The sequence below is a fragment of the Puntigrus tetrazona genome, chromosome 20, assembly GCF_018831695.1.
Source record: "Puntigrus tetrazona isolate hp1 chromosome 20, ASM1883169v1, whole genome shotgun sequence".
NCBI classification, from domain to species: Eukaryota; Metazoa; Chordata; class Actinopteri; order Cypriniformes; family Cyprinidae; genus Puntigrus; species Puntigrus tetrazona.
This window is the reverse complement of record NC_056718.1, coordinates 5,411,634-5,432,652: the sequence shown is the minus strand read 5'-3', so window position 1 is coordinate 5,432,652 and position 21,019 is coordinate 5,411,634. Positions and strand designations below refer to the sequence as shown.

At 37.9% G+C, this 21,019-nt stretch overlaps 1 protein-coding gene and 1 long non-coding RNA gene across 3 annotated transcripts; one reads left to right on the top strand and one right to left on the bottom strand.

The window, feature by feature from the left end:
* Positions 1 to 1,614: 1,614 nt before the first annotated feature.
* kcnk3a (potassium channel, subfamily K, member 3a) lies at positions 1,615 to 15,904 on the top strand. The gene is made up of 2 exons (XM_043218786.1): positions 1,615 to 2,344; positions 11,343 to 15,904. Exons 1-2 carry the CDS (start codon positions 1,936 to 1,938, stop codon positions 12,230 to 12,232), a joined length of 1,299 nt encoding a protein of 432 aa, XP_043074721.1. The 5' UTR covers positions 1,615 to 1,935; the 3' UTR covers positions 12,233 to 15,904.
* Positions 15,905 to 18,294: 2,390 nt separating this feature from the next.
* LOC122325315 lies at positions 18,295 to 20,691 on the bottom strand. 2 transcript variants are annotated; one of them, XR_006247283.1, is made up of 3 exons: positions 20,492 to 20,691; positions 19,087 to 19,246; positions 18,295 to 18,866 (listed from the first exon to the last, which is right to left on the bottom strand). It is a non-coding gene; the product is annotated as an uncharacterized LOC122325315 (long non-coding RNA). The 2 variants fall into 2 exon arrangements; XR_006247284.1 differs by lacking the exon at positions 20,492 to 20,691 and adding an exon at positions 20,409 to 20,466.
* Positions 20,692 to 21,019: the final 328 nt, after the last annotated feature.

Here is a 21,019-nt window from a genome sequence, read left to right as displayed (position 1 = left end):
GCTATCCGTGTTCTTTAAAATATCTTCCTTTGTGTTTAGCGGGACGACATAATTCATACAGTTTTTGGAATACAACTTGAATCATTTAATTACTGGTGAGCCGTCTCTTTTAGTGCTGCAGAACGATTAATCACAATGAATCGATTCAAAATGAAAGTTGATGTTTACATATTTGTATGCAATGTGTAGATTTATTATGTGTACATAAATACACACTTAAATCAATATTTGGCGTGACCACCCTTTGCCTTCAAAACAGCAGCAATTCTTCTAGGTACACTTGCACACAGTTTTTGAAGGAACTCGGCTGGAAGGTTGTTCCAAACATCTTGGAGAACCAAGCACAGATCTTCTGTGGATGTAGGCTTTCTCACATCCTTCGTGTAATCCCAGACACCCTCGATGATGTTGAGATCAGGGCTCTGTGGGGGCCATGCCATCACTTCCAGTACTTCTGGAACTACCCAAAACGTTAAAGGAACCTCCACCATGCTTCACTGTTGCCTGCAGACACTCATTATTGTGCCGCTCTCCTGCCCTTCGACGAACAAACTGCTACAGACAAATATTTCAGATTTTGACTCATCAGTCCAGAGCACCTGCTGCCAATTTTCTGCACCATAGTTCCTATGTTTTTGTGGATACTTGACTCGCTTGGCCTTGATCACAGATCGTTTTTTGGCTTCAACTCTTCCATGAAGACCACGTCTGGCTCCGGACAGTAGATGGGTGTACATGGGTCTCACTAGTTTCTGCCAGTTCTGAGCTGATGGCACTGCCGGACATCTTCCGATGCTTCTTTGGTCGACCACTGCGTCTACGATCCTCGACGTTGCCCATTTCTTTGTGCTTCTTCAAAAGAGCTCGAAGAGCACATCTTGAAACCCCAGTCTGCTTTGAATTCTTTGTTTGGGAGAGACTTCTCGATGCAGTATAACTTACCTCGTGTCTCGTCGCTGTGCTCAATCTCGCCATGACATGAAACTGTCTTTCACAACCTCACCTCGGTAGCAGAGTTTGACTGTTCCTCGTTCAGTTTTAAGCCTAATACACAGCTGTTTCTGTTTCAGTTCATGACTGGGTTTCAACCTAAGTGCGACATTGATCATCAGCACTTGTTTGGTATAACTGGTTGATCATACACCTGACTATAATCCTACAAAATGCCTTACTTTGTGCAATTGCACCTATAAGAATCGATGCCGGTTTGAAGGCAAAAGGTATATTGATTTGATTAAAATATTTCTTTTGTTTGCTCACTTTTTTGCAAATCGACAAAAATAAACAATTGTTTATTTCTGAAAGCATTCTTTGTTCACAGCATTTTTTTTTCACACCTGCCTAAAACCTTTCGCACAGTTATATATGCATATGTATGTATACGCATATATTGCATTAAGATATTTTTCAAAATCTATACTGTATATGCGGGTATTTAGTCTATATATATATACATAATAATTACACACAGCTCACACACGTCAATAAAAACTTTTATTTTGAACCAATTAACCGGTCGTTGTGCAGCCATAAAAGCTACACTGAAAAATAACCCAAAAATGAAAAATATGAAAAATGATATTTTGTTTAGTTAACAAACTTTCACTCCACCCTTCGTGTTACGTTTGAAAATGTCTCTATAATGCGACCATTATAATGATTTCTGCATTCGATCATTCGTTCGCCCGATATGTTTTGCAATCCTGTTTTCACGTGGCGGTGGATTTTTAATCTTCTCGTCAGTTAGCTGCTGAAGCTCGATCATCTCCACCGTGGTGATGTCACGCAAATGCATTTATGAGCCGCTGTGGCGTTCGATCGATCTTATATGTCCCGCTTTTTCGGAACCCAGCCTATTTAAAACCCTCGGCTTGCTGTCGCTCAATCTTCAGTGTGTTTTGTACCGATGGGAGGTTGCGAAGATGAAGCAGTGAGATGAGATGTGTCGACTCAACAGGCACATGTGCACCCGTGGTGCTGAAGGAACAGCTCAGTGTGCCCCGTCGCAATGAAACAGCCCTCAGTCCTCAAAGTTTGCGGCTCGCTTCATTCGCTCTGACCATGAAGAGACAAAACATCAGGACCCTCGTCTTAATCATCTGCACTTTCACTTATTTGCTCGTCGGGGCGGCTGTTTTTGACGCTTTAGAGTCTAAGATGGAGATCACCCAAAAGAAGATCCTGGACGATCGGAAGCGAGAGCTAATGGACAAGTACAACTTGAGCAAAGTGAATTTCGACGAGCTGGAGCGGGTCGTGCTGCAGCTGAAGCCGCACAAGGCTGGGGTCCAGTGGAGGTTCGCCGGCTCCTTTTACTTCGCCATCACGGTCATTACCACCATAGGTATGTCCGGTGTCCCTCAATGGGGTGTTTTTTTGCAAAACTTTTCTCTTCAAGTTCCTCTCGCAAGACCGTCTAAATAAACGAGTTCTTAGCCCTATACGTTCTGCACTAATCTGCGTGTGCGTCTGTTTTAGACTTGTGGGCATGCGTGGAGGATTGTTGATGGGTTAATTGGTTTTCTGATTAATATACAGTGTTGGGGGTATTTAAATAACACACCCTGGTAGAAAACCCGATTTGAGACGGTAGCTCTGTTTGGAACGTTCCAGCTGGTTCCTAGCCGGTCATTAGCTGGGTCAAACCGCCTGTTAGTTGCTCTAAATTGCTCATTAGCTGGTCTGGAGTGGCGGTTAACCGGTCCAGTCAAGACGTTAGCTGGTCCAACATGGTCATTAGTTGGTCCGGACATCGCAGAATAAACAATCTACACTCTATTTTAAGGGGTTGCGGTGATTTTTAGGTTGCTGCAAACAAGCATCTTAAAGACCAGCCAGAACACGTCCTTGTACTTTGTCCAAAACACAGTGGCCAGCTCAAACTGGATTGTTCAGCAGGGACACGGATAGCTTATGTGTACTTGCACAACCTTTAGGAAAAGTCAGACTTCCTAGAGATGCTGAGACATCTGTGGGCTGCTTTTTCTTTCTTTCTTTTTTTTTTTTTTTTTAGCTTAGCAGCGTACTACGTGTGATACCGGACGGCTCTTGAAGAATGAGACACTTAGCCGACAGAACAGGGTTGTACGAGGTCTTTAATTCATCCAAAGACCAACAGACCATGTTCAGTGACCATTCTTCATCTGTCCGTCTTTCTCTGCTTCATTGTCTCTGCAATAGGATATATGGCGTTGACATGACATGTCAAGCAGTGACAGCAATGTCCTGGAGTCTGACCTGCTGTACTTCATCTAAAATGGCATTAAACATTCATGTATTATTCTTGTATAATTTTATGGTTGCTTATTTACGGCCTCATACTGAGAGACTGCAATACATTTTGTAATTTTTATACTAAATGTGTTTTATATTGAACAAATAAAAAGGTGAAAGATAGTTCTAAAGGGACCAGTTAGAGATCTTTTATGCATTTTTGATACATATTTTTGCAACACATAATTTTCTAACTTAAAATCATCAACTATACTCAAATATTTTTTTCTGTTAAATATAATATTGCCTGTCTTTAAATAATAACAATACCCCTTGCAACTTACTGTATTGAATGTTTTCTTGCAGTATATGCTTCAGATCTTAAAAGTATCACTTTATAGTAAAGCTAACTGCTAATTTAAAATTAGCAAAATGAAAGGCCACTTATGTGCTTCAACAAGAAAAAAAAACTTTCATGATGATTCTTAAAACACTCAAGTACACTTTTAAAATGTGCACTTCGTAACAATGTCAAATTAACTATTTTATTTCTCATGCAGATTCCATAACTGTCAGTTTTAACATCGAGTAATAAACTTTAACCATATCAGAGACGGTATAAGTAATTCTGAAAATTGAATAGATGCACGAAAATCCTATTTAAGTGAGTTACAAGAACTAACTGCATTTAATATAAATTTAAAACTAGAATGCATTTTCATTAACATGCAATTATGTTTCATGAACACATTGTGTAAAGTTTGCACTTAAATCCATGCCAAGTACATTATTTAAGTAAAAAACATTTTAAAGGATGCTAAAGTATACTTCACAAGGTTTCTATAGATCGTTTTGCAATGGATTGTAAATCATATTAAAATCTCAACCTCATTTTAGGATTCGCAAAACCCAACTTAATTAATTTTTCCATTGTCATGTACGCTGCGTTTCCTCTGACACATCCATGGTCAGGTCTGTTTCATGTGTCTGCTATAGATCAGGTTACCGTGTACACTTGCCTTGAGTAATCTAATCATCAGTAAAGCAACTGGCCTGCCAGCACCTTATTGTCAACATGGAACTGTTTACTATCTGTGGTCTGCGGTATCAGCTTAGTACACTCAGCTAACCCGATCCATTAGTCTAGTGGAAGTTCCTTCTGTAATTATCAGTCCGCAGTTTGGTATATCCATAACCAGCACAGATAATGAGGAAGCATGGCGACCAGATTGATTCAAAGATGGGACGTTTAATTGGCGAGTGATATACTTTATATCGCTAAAAAGATAATTAGAAACGTTTAAAAAGCTTCTTCATTTGAATGTTATGAAAAAAAGCTTCATCCTTCTTCATTCGATGACTCTTAGAAATGTACCACTTTTAGAAACTAACCTTAGTCATCGAACGAGTTATTTGTAAATATAGGTTGAATACGGTACTTGGACTAACCAATAGTGTCGTTTTTCTTGGAGGACAGGCTGGAAAAAGTATGCGACATTTCTGCAAAATGATATTATGTGCGCTTTGCATTTTTTGCGTCAGTGAAAGTGTGATAAATTGTCTCCAAAAGACAAGGATGTGACTTTAATCATGGTTTGTGTATTGCTGGACTCGAGCTCTTGTGGGTGTAGTGCTGCATCAGGTGAGCCACCGAGCAAGTTTACAAAGCCATACATAGGGGGCTGATGTCATGCAGACATCAAAATCGGTATCAGTATACAAATCATACACTATGGCATAGTATTGTGCAAGGAACCATGTGAAAATAAATGTTTATTTATTAATAATCTGTCCCCTGTAATCATAATAATAGAGGAAAACTGCCACTAGTGTTGATCTCAGCTGGACACTGCAGAGAATTCTGTATATATAGGTACTTTATTTAGGTAGAAGCATGTTCTTTTCAATAAGCATATTATTAAATTGTATTATTGTACTGTGCTTACTATATGTAACACAGATTATTAGTTGTCATAACAGTTTGGGCATCATATCATAAACCCATTTTGCAGAACTACAATGTTTTTCTTTCTCTTTAGAGCGTTACAAGCTGTTAGTGCATAGATAAGATGCCTCCTAAAATGGTTCATTTAAACACGCCCTCACTTTTCTACATCACAGAGTGGGTTTATTTTCAAACGCCGCCCAAATTCTAGCTATAGTGTTGCTACGGAGACATGTGCTGCGTGTCGTTGTGAAAGGGAAACTAGTTTGTTTGTGCTTCCAAAAAGAGGACATAACTAGAAATCAGTGGTTGCGTTGTATTTTCATCAATTTGCCAGAACAGTTCAATACTAACAGTACAACAATATTATAGTGTGTTCAGCACATTTAAGGAGGACAGACTCCTAAAACCTGGGGAGTAACGGTTAGCCTATGGTGACTGTTCACAGAGGCTATGAAGTAGAGCGATTCTACCTCTGCAAGTACAGTCTGGCACTTCTGACTCACAACCTTTAAGTAAGTTACATTTCTTATTAAAAGAACCTGCTACTTACTATTTAAACATGAGTCTTGAGCAGTGAAGGGTAGTGCTTGTTGTTTGTAGACATAGTCTTATGTTTAAGAGGTGTGATGCAACGCGGCACGTAAAAAGAGAGTAATAAAAGTCATGATATCAGTAATCATGTCTCCACTGGATGCAACAAATGTGTCTTATTGTTTTGGTGTCATAGCCCCATGTTATGCTAAGGGGCATAACATTCCCACCACAAGCTTATGGTATTCGGATAGTCACAACACACTGGATAGCTGGCCAATCAGAGCACACCTCACTTTTTTAGAATGATGAGCTTTGTACACATCGCCTCTTGTTTCAGGAGGAAACAAAAATGTACAGTATATGGAAAATTATGTTTTTATGCATTTTATACATTGCTTACACAGTATAGTAATGCATAAATACATTGCATTATGCCAAATACACAACATAATGTTTTTTTAGCAACATCATATGAACCTAAAGATTTACATTTTGTCATTAATCACTTACCCCCCCCGTCATTCCAAACCCATAAAAGCCTTGTTCATTTTGAACACAATTTAAGATATTTTAGATGAAAACCAGGAGGCTTGTGACTGTCCCATTGACTGCCAAGTAATAAAAACTGTTAAGATCCAGAAAAGATAAAGTCTAAAACAAGAATACTTTTGCATACAAAGAAAATAAAAACAACATTTATTCAACAATTAGTTTGCTCCGTTTCTCTCCATGTAGTACCATTTTGGAGAATATCCGCTGAACGCAAATAGCTTACACGGTTCTATGTTAGCCGTACCACACAGATGCATTTTCTATGTGTATTTATGTTTTGATTTAAGCAAAAACAGTGTATCTGTGTGGCACGGCTAACACAGAACATTTGCGTTCAGTGATTATTCTCCAAAATGGCACTACGGTGACGTGGAGGGAAACTGAAGAGACAAATGTTGTTTTTATTTTCTATCCATACAAAAAGTATTCTTGTAGCTTCATAATGTTATGGGTGAACCACTGATGGCTGATGGAGTATTTAGACGATGTCTTCCTTTACTGGACCTTGACAGTTTTTATTACTTGGCAGTCAATGGGACAGTCTTCTGGTTTTCATCTAAAATATCTTAAATTGTGTTCAAAGACGAACAAAGCTTTGATGGGTTTGGAACGACATGGGGGTTAGTGATTAATGACAACATTTTCATTTTGGGCTGGAGTAACCCTTTAAAACTACTTTCTAATTTCAGTCAGTCGAATCTCTGTAATTCAACAAATAGATCCACCTGGATTCTTTAATGTTGAGCGTTAATGTTTTGTAAAGACATTTCCCATACGATTTTTGGTAAACCGGAAATCAGCCTAATTAGACAAATTAGGCTTTTAGAAAGCGACCCACAAATTTCAAAATATGCAGTTGAATGATTTCAAAATACTTTTTTTACACTTAAGCAACGTCAATAGCAGAACTCGTGAAAATGTCGTTCAGCACAGGTTTTGAGCGAATTGTAATTCCAAAACATTACAATAATGTGCTCCTCAGACCTTTTTGAATTTCTGCTCAGAGTGAAAGATGTGTGACCGATACAGTTCCAGGGTCCAGCGACAGTACAGCGGGACACAAGCACCTCTTCTGCCACCTCTGCAGGGAACCAGTGTTTTGAATGGAAAGAATGTGAACTGAAAAAACAAATACCCTCCTGGCCAGCAGAGCAGCAGGTCACGCATCAGTCGGGATCTGTGGCTTTTTGCACTTTATACATTTCAGGCAACTTTCCACATAGAGAATCTGTTGATCAGCTTGACAGCTCTAATGTCCCAGCTGATGTCCCAAAAGGTGCTATCAAGCTTTGTGTTTGCAGCATGTGATTTTTTTTTTTTTTTTTATGCCACTTTACCCAAAGCGTATTTACAGTCCAGCAGCCAGCTGGATAGACCATTTTATGACACCCGTGGTGCAAAGATACACTTATAAAGGAAGTTATACAGAGATTACAGCATGCAATGCGCTGCCTATCCTTCCCTAAAACTAACAGAAAAATCATTATTTCGTACGAAATCCGGTGTGTCTAAATGGCAAGATAAAGATTTTACAGCTTATCCAGTTTTACTGAATGTAAAGTAACAGATGTTCCCACAGAGCTCGCAGAATGCACAATATTTGGATACTATAGGCCTACGCTTAAAATCAATAAAACGTGACTAATAAGAAATAATAACGCTAATTGATATCCATTGCGATTTACGATGGACTCGTTGCTCGTTTGAATGGATACTTGAGGTGTGAGAAAGATTTGTTTAAGATGTTGTTGGCATGACGATTTTGCTTACGTACTGTATACGTGGATACATTTTCATCAAGCGTGACACATGGCAGGTCGCCCAGCAGTGACAGCACCACTGGTGCTTTCCAAGGACACCATCAGTCACCATCAGTCACCACGAAAGACCGCCATGACCGCCTCATAACCATTACTCTCTGTAAAGCTGATTTTCAGCAATCTGTATTGTGTAATATGCTATATTAACAAACCTAACTTGACTCGATGCATTTAGTAACAAAAAGTAAAAACATGTCACTGGGGTGGTACGTATGTAAAATGTACAAATACGAATATCTAAATTTTGGGTACTAAAATGTATATTTAAATTACTTCGATGCACCCTTTGGGGTTAATAAGGTGAAAATGCTTAGATTTTTAAAAGTGACTTCTTTTCATGAGAGTAGAATAGTATTAAATTGTATTATTTTTGTTAATATGTTTCAAAAAAGCAATTGTTAAAAATTATTGTTAAAAAAAAAATATTATTGGAATTTATTAGACAAGTTGCAAGGTATTAAGCAAATTAATCTACACTACCTTTCGAAAGATTACAAATTATTTACCATTCACCTGATCAAAGATGACAGTAGACTTTTACATTAAATGATAAATGGCAATCTTGTGAACTTTCAATTCATCAACAAATCAGAATATTGCAATGATTTCTGAAGGATCATGTGAAACTGAAGACTGGCTAAAAATTCAGTTTTGCATCACAGGAACAAATTACGTTTAAAAATATTAAAATAGAAAAATTATACAAAATATTTCACAATTTTAGTGTTTTTGCTAGAAATAAAAATAAATAAATGCAGCCTTGGTCAACAAAAGAGAGCTGTATTTTTTTATAAATGTATCTAAAAATAATAACGATTATTTAAAAAATTTAAAAAAAGTAAAATGTAGTAATGCTATATTAAAGAAAGGGAATCTGATATTTATTATCAAGTATCCAAATGCTGTCTTACGTAAAAGAGAAAACCAAATAGCATTATATAATCGCACGACTCTGCAACACTGGTTTGCCATCTCTGTTTTCAAGAAGATGTGAAAGATTAAAAGTGACAGCAGCAGGACATCTGACCAGAGTCTGTCAAGCCCCAAAACACAGCTACAGCCACATATAGCCTAAACATAACGGCTCAGCATGTGGACGCACACAAAAATAAATAATCACGCACATAAATAAACACGTGGGCTTTTGTTTCTTCAAATATATCGATCTTTTGAGGGTCCTATAAAGCGGTTTTATACGTGCCATAGGATGATCTGATTATTAATCATTTCATTAATCTTCGACGTAGGACCGGGGAGCTGACAGTGATGTAATTCTAATAAAGGTGGATGCATCCCAGATCAGCCTTTGATCTGCATTTAACGAACGCATACAAACCCCACACACACTTATATTACATTTTGTCCCTTATATTTATCATTATCACTCTTTATGCTTGTCCTTTAATATGGGTTATATTGTAATTTAACCAATGGGAAACAACTTTAATCCTTAATTTCGCACTATCCCTTCCCCCAACACTCTCACACCTTCTCTAAGTATTTAATCCCCAACCCCTTTATAATATGTGTTCAACTACTGAATGGATTTGCAGTGACTGCAGCACATTTGATGATAATAATTCAGGAAAAAAAAGAGTTATTTTAGGAGATGTAAGCTGAATGGATGGAGAGAAGCAGAGACATGAAAATGAGCTCTAAACAGCAGCCTGTACATACAGATGGCTCGACCGAGCCGCTTTCAAAGAAATAATTCATGCCGCTTCTATAATAAGAGCAACCGGACTCCATCAAAGCGCAATGCAAAAACAATTACAGACCATCAAGGAAGATGCGTATCAATTTAAAAAAAACGAACAGGTGCAGGGATAGTAGGGATATCGTTGTATTTAGAGGGCCCTTTCATCCCAAATGTTAATATTTTAGCAAACAAGATTTTGAATTTGAACGCTAGATATGGCAACCCGATCTAGCGGCAATTCGTTTATTCTTTACTGGGAAGCTAATTCGTACAACCTCACTTTTGTTAAATTGCATGTTGCAAATTGGTGTGTATTTGTACGAATGACCTACACCTAACCCCCGTAACTGGGTTTTAGACAAATTATACAAAATTGTACAAATTAGCACGAATTAGCCGCGTCGTAAAATACAAATTGGTCGTGAGATTATTTTAGATATGGATAGGGAGAAGTTCATTGCACATCACCCAAAAATTAAGATGGGCCAAAAACGTACCAAGATGAAGATGAGTTTCTTTGTTTGTATAGATTTGGGAAAATGTTGCATTACATCACTTGTTCACCCGGTGAAGGGTCAGAATGAGAGTCTGAACATCTTAAAAAAACATTATAATAATATAGAAGTAATCCCCACCAGTCCAGTCAATTAATGTCAAAAGCAGTGTTTCTGTAATAATATCAATAAAACATTTTAACTTTTTATTCATAACCTTGCTTTTTCCAGTGAAAATTCATTTCCTTGTCTCAATTAGGAGCGATACATGCACAGAACAATGTGATTAATGTCAAAATTTTGATTTTGGGGTGGAGTAACCCTTTAAAGGTGCTATATGTAGAATTTATAACTTATGGTTGAAGTAGGTATTGCAGTCTAAATTGAAAAACTATTGAAGAAAGCACACATGACAATGAATCAAATGAAGCAATATGTTGTGTTTGCCTCCGACTGGCATTCCTAAATACAATTGGTTAAACTGTGAGAGGACGGGTTTAACTATAGATAACTTTCCGATAAACAAGTATGTTGACTTAGTATGTTTCTTAAATATCTGCAAAAATATTATGGAATTTTTATGTTTTGGTAGAGTCAGAAACTTACATACAGCACATTTAAAATCCTGTATCATATTTCACAAATTATACTTTTGCAATGCAGTTCGTGTACAGTTCCAGAATAAATATCAAGCTCAAGTTCGTTATTTCACATGTAGAGGCACAGTTTGCGTGCTCATAATAATGGAAGTGTCGCGATCATGCGACAAGAATTGACCAATCAGCTTCATCCTTTTCTCTTACAACATTAAAAGCTACTGCAAGCGGTTTTTAGTGCTGAAAATTCATTAATCCTTTGCTGAAACTTCAGAGTCTTCAAAGCACTGATCATGGGTGCTTATCGGCAGAAGACGATTCCGCAGCGCAAGCGCCGAATGCTTTGAAAAAAAGTGGTGCGACTATCGTTTTCCGTGCTTTTTTTTAGGCGCGACATGTGAAAGGCCCCTGTTAACTTGGTGCAGCTTATGAGATTGATTACTGACAACCCTAAAAATAACGAGATACTTCCTTTATATTTTCTAGGATATGGCCATGCAGCCCCAAGCACAGATGGTGGAAAGGTGTTCTGCATGTTCTACGCTCTCCTGGGGATCCCCCTCACCCTGGTCATGTTCCAGAGTCTGGGTGAACGCATCAACACCTTCGTCAAGTACCTGTTGCACCGTCTCAAAAAGTGTCTTGGCCTTCGGAACACAGAGGTCTCGATGGCCAACATGGTGTGCATTGGCTTGATATCCTGCATGAGCACCTTGTGTGTGGGAGCAGCGGCTTTTTCCCGCTACGAAGACTGGAGCTTCTTCCATGCGTACTATTACTGCTTCATAACCCTCACCACCATTGGTTTCGGGGACTACGTAGCCCTTCAGAAAGATAACGCGTTACAAACCAACCCCCAATACGTGGCGTTTAGCTTCATGTACATCCTCACGGGACTCACGGTCATCGGCGCCTTCCTGAACCTGGTGGTTCTGCGCTTCATGACCATGAACGCCGAGGACGAACGGCGCGACGCCGAGCAGCGTACGTTGCTGTCGCGAAACAGGCAGAGCGGAGGCGCCGGAACCAACCACTGCATGTCCGAACCGCCGTCTTCATCCGCCGCGGGCCACGCAGGAGGCTCCGGGAAAGGCTTGTGTAACGTCTATGCCGAAGTGCTGCATTTCCAGTCCATGTGCTCTTGCCTCTGGTACAAAAGCCAGGAGAAGATGCGCTACTCGATTCCCATGATCATCTCCCACGACCTGTCCACTTCAGATACCTACATGGAGCACAGCGAGGCCTCCGACGCCCTCCACTCCAACGGCTGCGTGTGCAGTGCCTTGCAGGAGCACTCAGCCACCAGTTCTGTGTACACGGGCCTGCTCAGCCCGGCACATTACCAAAGACTCTCCAAACGCCGCAGCTCCATCTAGAGGGCTGGAGGATGTATTGCATGTGAATCTCTTTCGCCTTACGGAACCAACCACTGTTATACTTGGGGTTGAAAAAAAAAACGCTGCTTCTAAGCTGCTCAGATCCTCTGTCAGTCGAATATATGTAATGTAGTGATAGACGGGGCAGGGCGGCCTGTCAGCAGGTGCTGCTTGAGGACCGGAGACGTAGCAGCGTGCAATAAAAACAGGGTGAAGCCTGTATCATTTGAGCTAGACTTTGGGGATTTCCATAAAAGACAAAACTCAAACTGCTAGCTCTTTGCTGGGCTCAAGGGTAAATAGAAACAAATGCAGGTCTTTCGAAACCAACAAGTCCCAAAGTGTCAGGCTCTTCTGGTTTTGATTTGAATAGATAGTTCTCGTGATGCAACCGTTTCTACAGTGAATACTTTATTATCTTTCCAGGAGTTATCATAGTAATTAAAAAAAGGAAAAAAAAAATATATGTATATCAAACAATTATTTTATATGAGAAATTTACTAATGATTAGTATAGACCTAGTCAGGGAAGAGCCGTATTTAATTTTTGATAGGAGTAGAGTGCTGAAGTGATGACGTATTTTTTGTAGGCCAACCTGAAGCTTAGCTGGTTCCCTTGAAATGTTGTTCATCGTGATGTTCTTCACAAATTATACAACATTTTTGAGACCTAAATATCATCAGAAGCGTAAAAAAACATAGGCTTCAAATGATGTCACCACCAATAAGTGTCCCGTTTCTTTGTTTAAAAAAACGCTTTCCTTGAAGGTTTGAATCTAAATAGTTAAACGTAACATAACCACTAATGGCAGATGAAGCAGTCAGACGACGTCTTTTATACAGTCACAAGCCTCCTGGTTTTCATCCAAAACATCTTAAATTGTGTTCCAGAGAAGAACAAAGCTTTACGGCTTTGGAACGGCACGAGGGTAAGTGATTAATGACAAAATTGTAATTTGCGGAGGAGTAACCCTTCAACCAAAAACCATAAAAAAAAAATTGTCTTTAGAACCGTGCAACAGGAAGTCTTAACATTTCAGGTTTTGGCCTACAAAAATATGTCATCCCTTCAGCGGTCTATGAAAACAAGGCTGTGAGGGATAGAGGTACAGTGTGCTTAATGGATTGTAATGCAACAGTGGCGATTGGCCGCTGATGAAATACAGTTTCAATAATTGTGAGTTATGAAAAGGTCCACATATCCTGCACAGCCTTGCTTACATCCCTGTCAAATTTATTATGGCGTCTCGGCTGACTAAGGTTTATCGACTTTTCTTCAACACTCAAAGCTCACATACACAATGAACTGTATTGTTCATCTATCCACGTGTGCCCCTTTTCTGTATTTATATCCACTGTTATTTTAATCCATCACCATGTTTGTCTGAATAACTATTTGTTTGCATCATAGCAACTGTAACATCTCATTGTTTTAAATTATACTGGATTATATAATTATGTAGGACTATATTGTACTTGCAGTTGCACTTTAGATGAAAAACATTAGCTTCAGGGCTTTAGCCACGAGTGCACAGAGTATCTCTTGAAACATGAAATCTTCTTAAAATACATTTCTGGTCTTGCAGTGCACAATTCATCATGTTATTTCAAAAAAAGGAAACGTTTTTGTAAACTTTGGTTAAGATTTAAATAAATTAAAACTTCTTAAATAAATTAAAAAACCCAAGCCAAGCTATAGTTTTTTAAACAATAAAACCAAAAAAACATTCAAACACTTTTGTTGGTAACCTCTTTATAAAATATTTTGAAATAGTTAATGAGGCGGTTTAATGATGATTAATAAATGTTACAGCAATAGCAGCAAATATCTCAAAAATCTAAATCCCTTCACCAAAGGTTGCCCTGCAGTGAATGGGTGCCGTTAGGGAATGACAGTCCAAACAGCTACATTACAATAATCCACTTGACTCCAGTCCATCTGACATCTTGAGAAGTGGAAAGCTGTGTGTTTCTAAAGCAACTCCATCAAGGCATAGACATTATCTGATGGACTGGAGTGGCGTGGATTACTGTGTTTTTATCAGCTATTTAAAAACTCATTCTGACAGCACCCATTCACCGCAGAGGATCCATTGCTGAGCAAGGGATGTAACGTTTTTTGCGATAATCTACATCCAAGAAGGCCTAAAGGGGAATACATTTTCAGCTGATTTTCATTGTGGGTGAAGTTTGAACATGACCAGCCTCTACATCTCAAGTTCTCCATTCGGCTTACGGGACTTCACAATTGAAATTTTCGATAAACAAAATAATTTCATTGCGTATGCTATTAACAGATGAACAGCAATGTTTGTATTACATGTTTTTTTGTCAGTACACACAACTTGTATTCCTTGTATTGACTGCATTAGGTCTGAAAGTGTTGGTATTTGAAGACCGACTAAATTGGACATTTTTTAGAAGGCACGTTTAGTATAGTTACGTTCCTAAAGCCGTATATTTAAGGGCACGGTGGGCTCCCGTAAAACCGCACTTTTAAAATCCAATACTAAATATAACATCACTAATTATTAGTTAAACTTTACTTCAATGCTTGTACTATTTTAACATTGTGTGCATTAGTTTAGAGCAACTAATCGAAATCTCCTTCCAATGGCCTTTGGCAACCGTTTTCTAATCTAAACTCATGTGCTTAGCAAGATTTGGAAATCCAAAGTGGAATAAAACGTTCATATAGATCATGCGGGCCTGTCATTTCTCAACGTAACTTACTTAGAAATGTCAAACGTGCTTGTTGTTGCTACTTTTAGCACAAATATAATCTAAGCAATACGCCAGGAGATCATGTGTAAACGTTTATCGTATTAGCGTCCTAGTTTCACATAGCTACATATTACGATATCAGTAATCCAACATTCGGTGCTCGTCGCGTCACGTTTATGAAAACAAGTTTGATATTGTTTGCTGGGTGCCTTAGATTGCTAAAACTCTTTGATCCAAAATGTACAACTTGCACATCGCATGATAGAACTGCGTAATAGAAAATTCTGCCTTGATCCCGTTCGTTCTTTCTTGCGCTGTAAATCAAAGAGCGTCCCTGCTAATGTTACTCTACCTCAGAGGGTTGAGTCAGAGTGGGTTTTTCCCGTCTCCTTCATCTCCCTTTCGCTTGCAAAAATGGAAAGAAAAAAAAAAAAAAAGAAGTTGCCCCTTCTCAGCAAAGTTGTCAGTTCAGATCATCTTCATCCAAGCCTCTCTTTCTATTTGGGAATGAAGCTGCATAATATGTCCACCTAGGGGCAAAGAAAGTATTTGACAAGTGGTTTGGCTGAGGGCACACACACACACACACACATCAAAGCTAAGAACTGTGTGTTTTGTGTGCATGTATAGAAATTTCAGTTCGGTTTTCATTTCTTTCGCCACTTTATCCACTGCTGTGCTTTTAGCAGTCGTAGGGAGGGAGTAGATTATAACCTACTGAAATAAATTCATGTTTTTAAATCCCGCTTCATTGTAAAGAGTCTTGATATTGTTGCCCTTCTGTTCTCAAAGAATTCTCGCTGAGTTGATTGTGTTTAAACGTTCATCTGAAAGGGGCTCGATAAATGCCATTCTTAAGGGATGTATTTTTAAAATACCGTAATTATTGTATTTTGCAATTATAAACTGATGTCCCAGCTGTCTGTTCAATAAATATCTGATGTTAAATATGTATTCAAATCTTTTTGTTGATAAGCCACGCAAGTTCATTTGATCAGCAGTCAAGTTCTGATATGTAATGATAAATAGTTCGCTATAAGAATAACTGATCTGTTATTTGTTATGCGATGTCTCACTGTATATATATATATATATATATATATATATATATATATATATATATATATATATATATATATATGAACAATATATTCTGTGCTCAGAAAAATAATCATAGTTTTAGTGACACTAGCATAAATTATTTACCAAGTATAAAATATGTCCAGAGTTTTATTAGCTTCCAAAGCTAGATGCTAACTTGGGGTATCTTTTAAATGTGAAGTCCAAACATTTTAATTCAGACAACTAGAAAAACTTGATTTGATTCAGAGTAACTAGTAACTTACCCATTGCACACTGGGGGCACTTTAACCCACAGACTACTGTTTGAAAAAAAATTAAAACGTCATTCTAAAAAAAAATTATATTTTTATTAAAAAACAAGTCCCTAACAGGTTGACATGCATGCAACGTAACAAAAAAAACACTTATAATATGCATTTATTTTGACCTTACTTGCTCGACTATTCCTAAACGATTCGTTCAACGACGTATTTTTCCAAACCCCTCCTTTGTGTGACGCTATAATCCGCGCTGATTGGTTGGATTTCCTCACGCATATAAGGCTGCGTTTATGAGCGCGGTGTTTTGTTTTTTCCCGCTTTTCGCGTTTTTAAACGCATTTAAGTTCTGAACGGAAAGCCGGGTGTCGTGGAAATGCCAAATAAAACCTAAAACGTGTGTTTGGCGTGTGTATAACATGCAGTTTTCGCGAACATATGATACGCACCCACCCCCTAACCTCTATCCTACCCACCGAGCATTTGCGTAACGACGTTTCGTTTAAATTTGGCGCGCTTTTCGTGGCAGAACGGTTTGACTTGTTTACGACGGTTGACGCCTAACAGACGAGCGATGAGCGTGACCTCAAACAGCGTGATGTTCAGCGCGTATAGGAGTCGTTTGACGTACAACTTGTTTTTACTCGCGCCAGACCTCGAGCCCTTTTTCACAAAGGGAGAGGAATTAAAAAGAGCGGGAGCTTGAGGATTTGTGGCCTGATTAAATAATACAAACAGGGCTCACGCAGCTGTGACATTCCTCCGTCACGTGAGGGACTCTCGGAGCCTCTCGCGCGCCTCCAGCTTCAGCTCCCATCAGCGTCAAGAGCGCGGTCTCTTCCCGCGTCAGCCGAGATCAGACGCCCTCACGTTTCCGGCGAGGACAAACCCAGAGCCCGAAATTAAGCGCGCATTAAAAAATAACAAGACCGCGAGCGAGTTTATGATTTATTGAAGAGGCTGAAAGAATGTTTAATAAATTGTGTATTTAATGAGAATTTTATAACACTTTCCTTACCCCTCATTACTTTTACCGTGGTGTTTATTTTTGAAGGCAGCGCGTAAAAGTTCTTTTGTGAAGTTCATTGATTATAGCTTGTTGTGAGGCACGGATGTAGCTCGTAAGAAATAAAAATACAGACGCATAAACAAAATCTGAAAACACGCATTTGTTGTCTTCCAAGAGAGACATCGCATTATGCTTTGACTGAGAAACACACGAGGCCAGAATATACCAAGGTTTACCATTTAAATGTCATACTTCCCTCATTCCCGCGCTAGACATATTTATTTATTCATATTTATCTTAATTATACATTTGTTGAGCTTTTGCCTGTGTAAGGGCTTCTTCTGCTGTATCTGACAAAGCCCTGGGCCGCAGGAGTCCTAACTCGGTGTGTTATGTAACTTTCACTGATGTTTCAGCATGTGCTCCAGGATCCCTCGGCACCAGCCTCTTACTGCTTTCTACCTCACTTCCTGTGCAAAAATGCAAATCTAAAAATATAGTTTAAAAACTCTATTCAGCTTAAGCAGTAAAATTAATTTATTTACCACATAAAACACATTAATAATAATTGTTATTATTATACTATATTGCATTGCAATAATTCAATAGTATAAATATTCACTAAAATGAACGAGTTTTGAAAATTTTATGTATCTCATTAATTATTTATTCACGTTTTTTTTTTTTTTTTTTTTAATAAATTTTTATATAGTATTTTGTCTATTTGTTCTTAGTGGTCAAATAGCCTACCGAATGCCAAAATAATAATAATAATAGTAATGATGATGATGATTATTATTGTTTAGTTATTTTTATTATTTTGCTAATATGCTAATAATTTACTTTTTTTGTTCTTAGTGGTGCAATATTGAATGTCAACAACAACAACAACAATTATTATTATTATTAATAACTTCAATTTATTTTTGTTTGTTATTGTTATTAGTTGTGCAATAAATAATAATAACAATAATCTGTTTATTTATTTAAAATGTATTTATTACAATATTTATTTTCATCCGGTTTCTTTTTTCTTAGTGGTTGAATAGCACTCCACAGCTACAATATAAAGGTTTACATTTAAATGAGCGTTCAATTAATTTAATATCTCTTTAAACGATCTGTGTCCCTCCAGTTTCTCACTTATACACGTTTGATGCCACTGGATACTTTAACACGTTTGTTTTCACCAACGCCAGCTCCCGTTTGAATAAAACGTACGGAAATAAACATGACCGATAGATCAGGTGTCACGGTCAAACACACATCAGTGAAGAAAGGCCTAGAGCTCCAAATGACTGGCATTCATCACGAGACTCGCCAGCAGAACGTGCTCTTGAATCAACATCCTTTACACTGCACTGAGATGTAGAGTATAGTAATGAAATCAGCAGAAGGTGCAGCAGGTGCGCTGCTATAAATCAAGTCACCATCTGTGAGCAATTCCCCAAAAGGATATTTTAGCCTCACTTGAAGACAGTAGAAGGAAATCTTCAAGTGACGGTCTCTCCTTTCACTCGCTGCAGCTTCAGGACGGCCTGTACGAGCTCAGTTTACGGCACTATTAAAAGACCGAGAGCAAAAAAAAAAGAAGGCTGTACAAATACATAAATAGACTTCAGTGAGAATAGAGAGAAAATGACACGGTTGGCTCGAAATAACTATCTACGCGTATAGAGACTTTAATTGTATTAAACGTGTCAAATGTGACGTTACCACAGGACTTAAGTGTCGAATCTGCATTACAGTAGGGATTTTATTGCTTTTTATGACAAACAAACCTTGACGAGACATTCAGATCTCCTCTCATCGGGTCTGCATTTGCGTCAGTGGTCTAAAGCGAAAGGTTAATTGAAAGCAGCGGGGCTCCTGAGAGCATCGATACAGCGACTCTGAGGGGAATCGGCTGACGTCCGCCGACTCGCAGGGGTCCTCACTGTCCTTCACATGCAGGGAATGAGAAACACATCCCCAGTAATTAACATACACCACAATATAGAGCAAAATTAAGAGACTTTAGATAATACAATCAAAATGGCCAGATTTTTGGATTAATCTCTTTTCTTTTCATTTATGAATGCATGTATATATGTTTATATGTATATATGTTTTTTTTCATATATTTGGTATTATATATATATATGTGTTTATACATACACACACACACACACACACACACACACACACACACACACATATATACACATATATATATATATATATATATATATATATATATATATATATATACACACATATGTTGTGACAAAATGTGAAAAAGTAACATGTATGTAATAAGTTTAGCATCTAAAATATATTGTGGTTAAAGACTAATATATATATATATATATATATATATATATATATATATATATATATATATATATATATATATATATATATATATATCGTACTATATCTATATTCCTATAATGTACTGATTGTGGAGAGCCGACCACGTGACTGACTGCCGCGGTGTGACCAATCAGGTTTCAGCCAGAAGGTGGCGTCCTCTGATACCGACAGTGCCGTTATAACCATGCACTGTAAATATTACTGTAGTTTCCTGAAACTTCATCACGTGGACACACGAGCAGGTTAGAGACGCCATCTTCTGGACAAGCTAGAGAACAAAAGCTGTGACAGAACCTCATACACATTTGCGTCCTTATTTACTCCTAAAGTTCATTGTTTTTTTCTTCCTCTCGTGATTGCATAAATGTTGACTAATTATCCTTAATTATTCACTGACATTCATTTATTTAATTTTTTTACATTCAAACGTTTTGAGTGTCAATAACAATAATAATGTTGATTATTTTTAACTACAATTTACTTTTTGTTTACCTATTTCTTTTTCTTAGCGGTGCAGTATTAAAGATTAATAAATACTACTACTACTATTACTACTAACAATAATAATTATTAAATTGTGTTGCTTCTTTTATTGTCTTGCAAAATTCGTGTGAAAATGTAGACAGCATGGCCGGCGGCCATATTAACGCGGTTATTAACTATTTAAAGCAAATGAGCTGCTCATCATCACAGGATGACATTTATCGTGTTATATTTGTGATAAATTAATCACACGCTGCTAACTGACCTTTATTTCAAAGTCTGCATGATTAAAGCAGCTCACCGCTTCCATCATCCGCCATGACAATAACGTCACCCCCAGATCATTACCTCAGTCGCTTCCGGTCCACGCGTTAATAGCTTTCAGGCCTTACAGGACAATAAAAAACGCTTTTAACAATTAAATGCTCGAGGACAACAAACCTGTCTGTTTATCATTAACACATCACATTCATTTCATATATTAAATCTAAAAGATATTTCGTCTAATAAAACACTTAAATTAGATCGCTTTCAATCAACAAAGAGCATTTTATTTTTTATATCTTGAATTTAAAAGCTGCAGTCCGTGACTTCCGGTGCTCCAGCAGTTAATAAACAGTACAGTGCGCGGAAGAACATCGAAGCCGGATCTACTTCTCACCGTTTACGTCTGACGAATCACGCAGGTACTGGGCTACTCCGCAGCGGCACCTACCCGAACCAGTCTAAATAGTCCGAATATAAACGCAAGCCTATTTTATACATTTAACAGATTTTGAACACAAAAAAGTTACGTATTGCAGCTTTAATTAATGTGTTTATTAAACCTGGAAATAATAAAAAATATAAACTATATGTGCAGTGGGTATTTCAACT

Excerpts from the sequence above, each read along its gene's own strand:
- kcnk3a (XM_043218786.1), top strand. The coding sequence starts at position 1,936 with ATGAGATGTGTCGACTCAACAGGCACATGTGCACCCGTGGTGCTGAAG. Across the intron at positions 2,345-11,342 it reads CACGGTCATTACCACCATAG|GATATGGCCATGCAGCCCCA; the intron begins GTATGTCCGGTG and ends TATATTTTCTAG.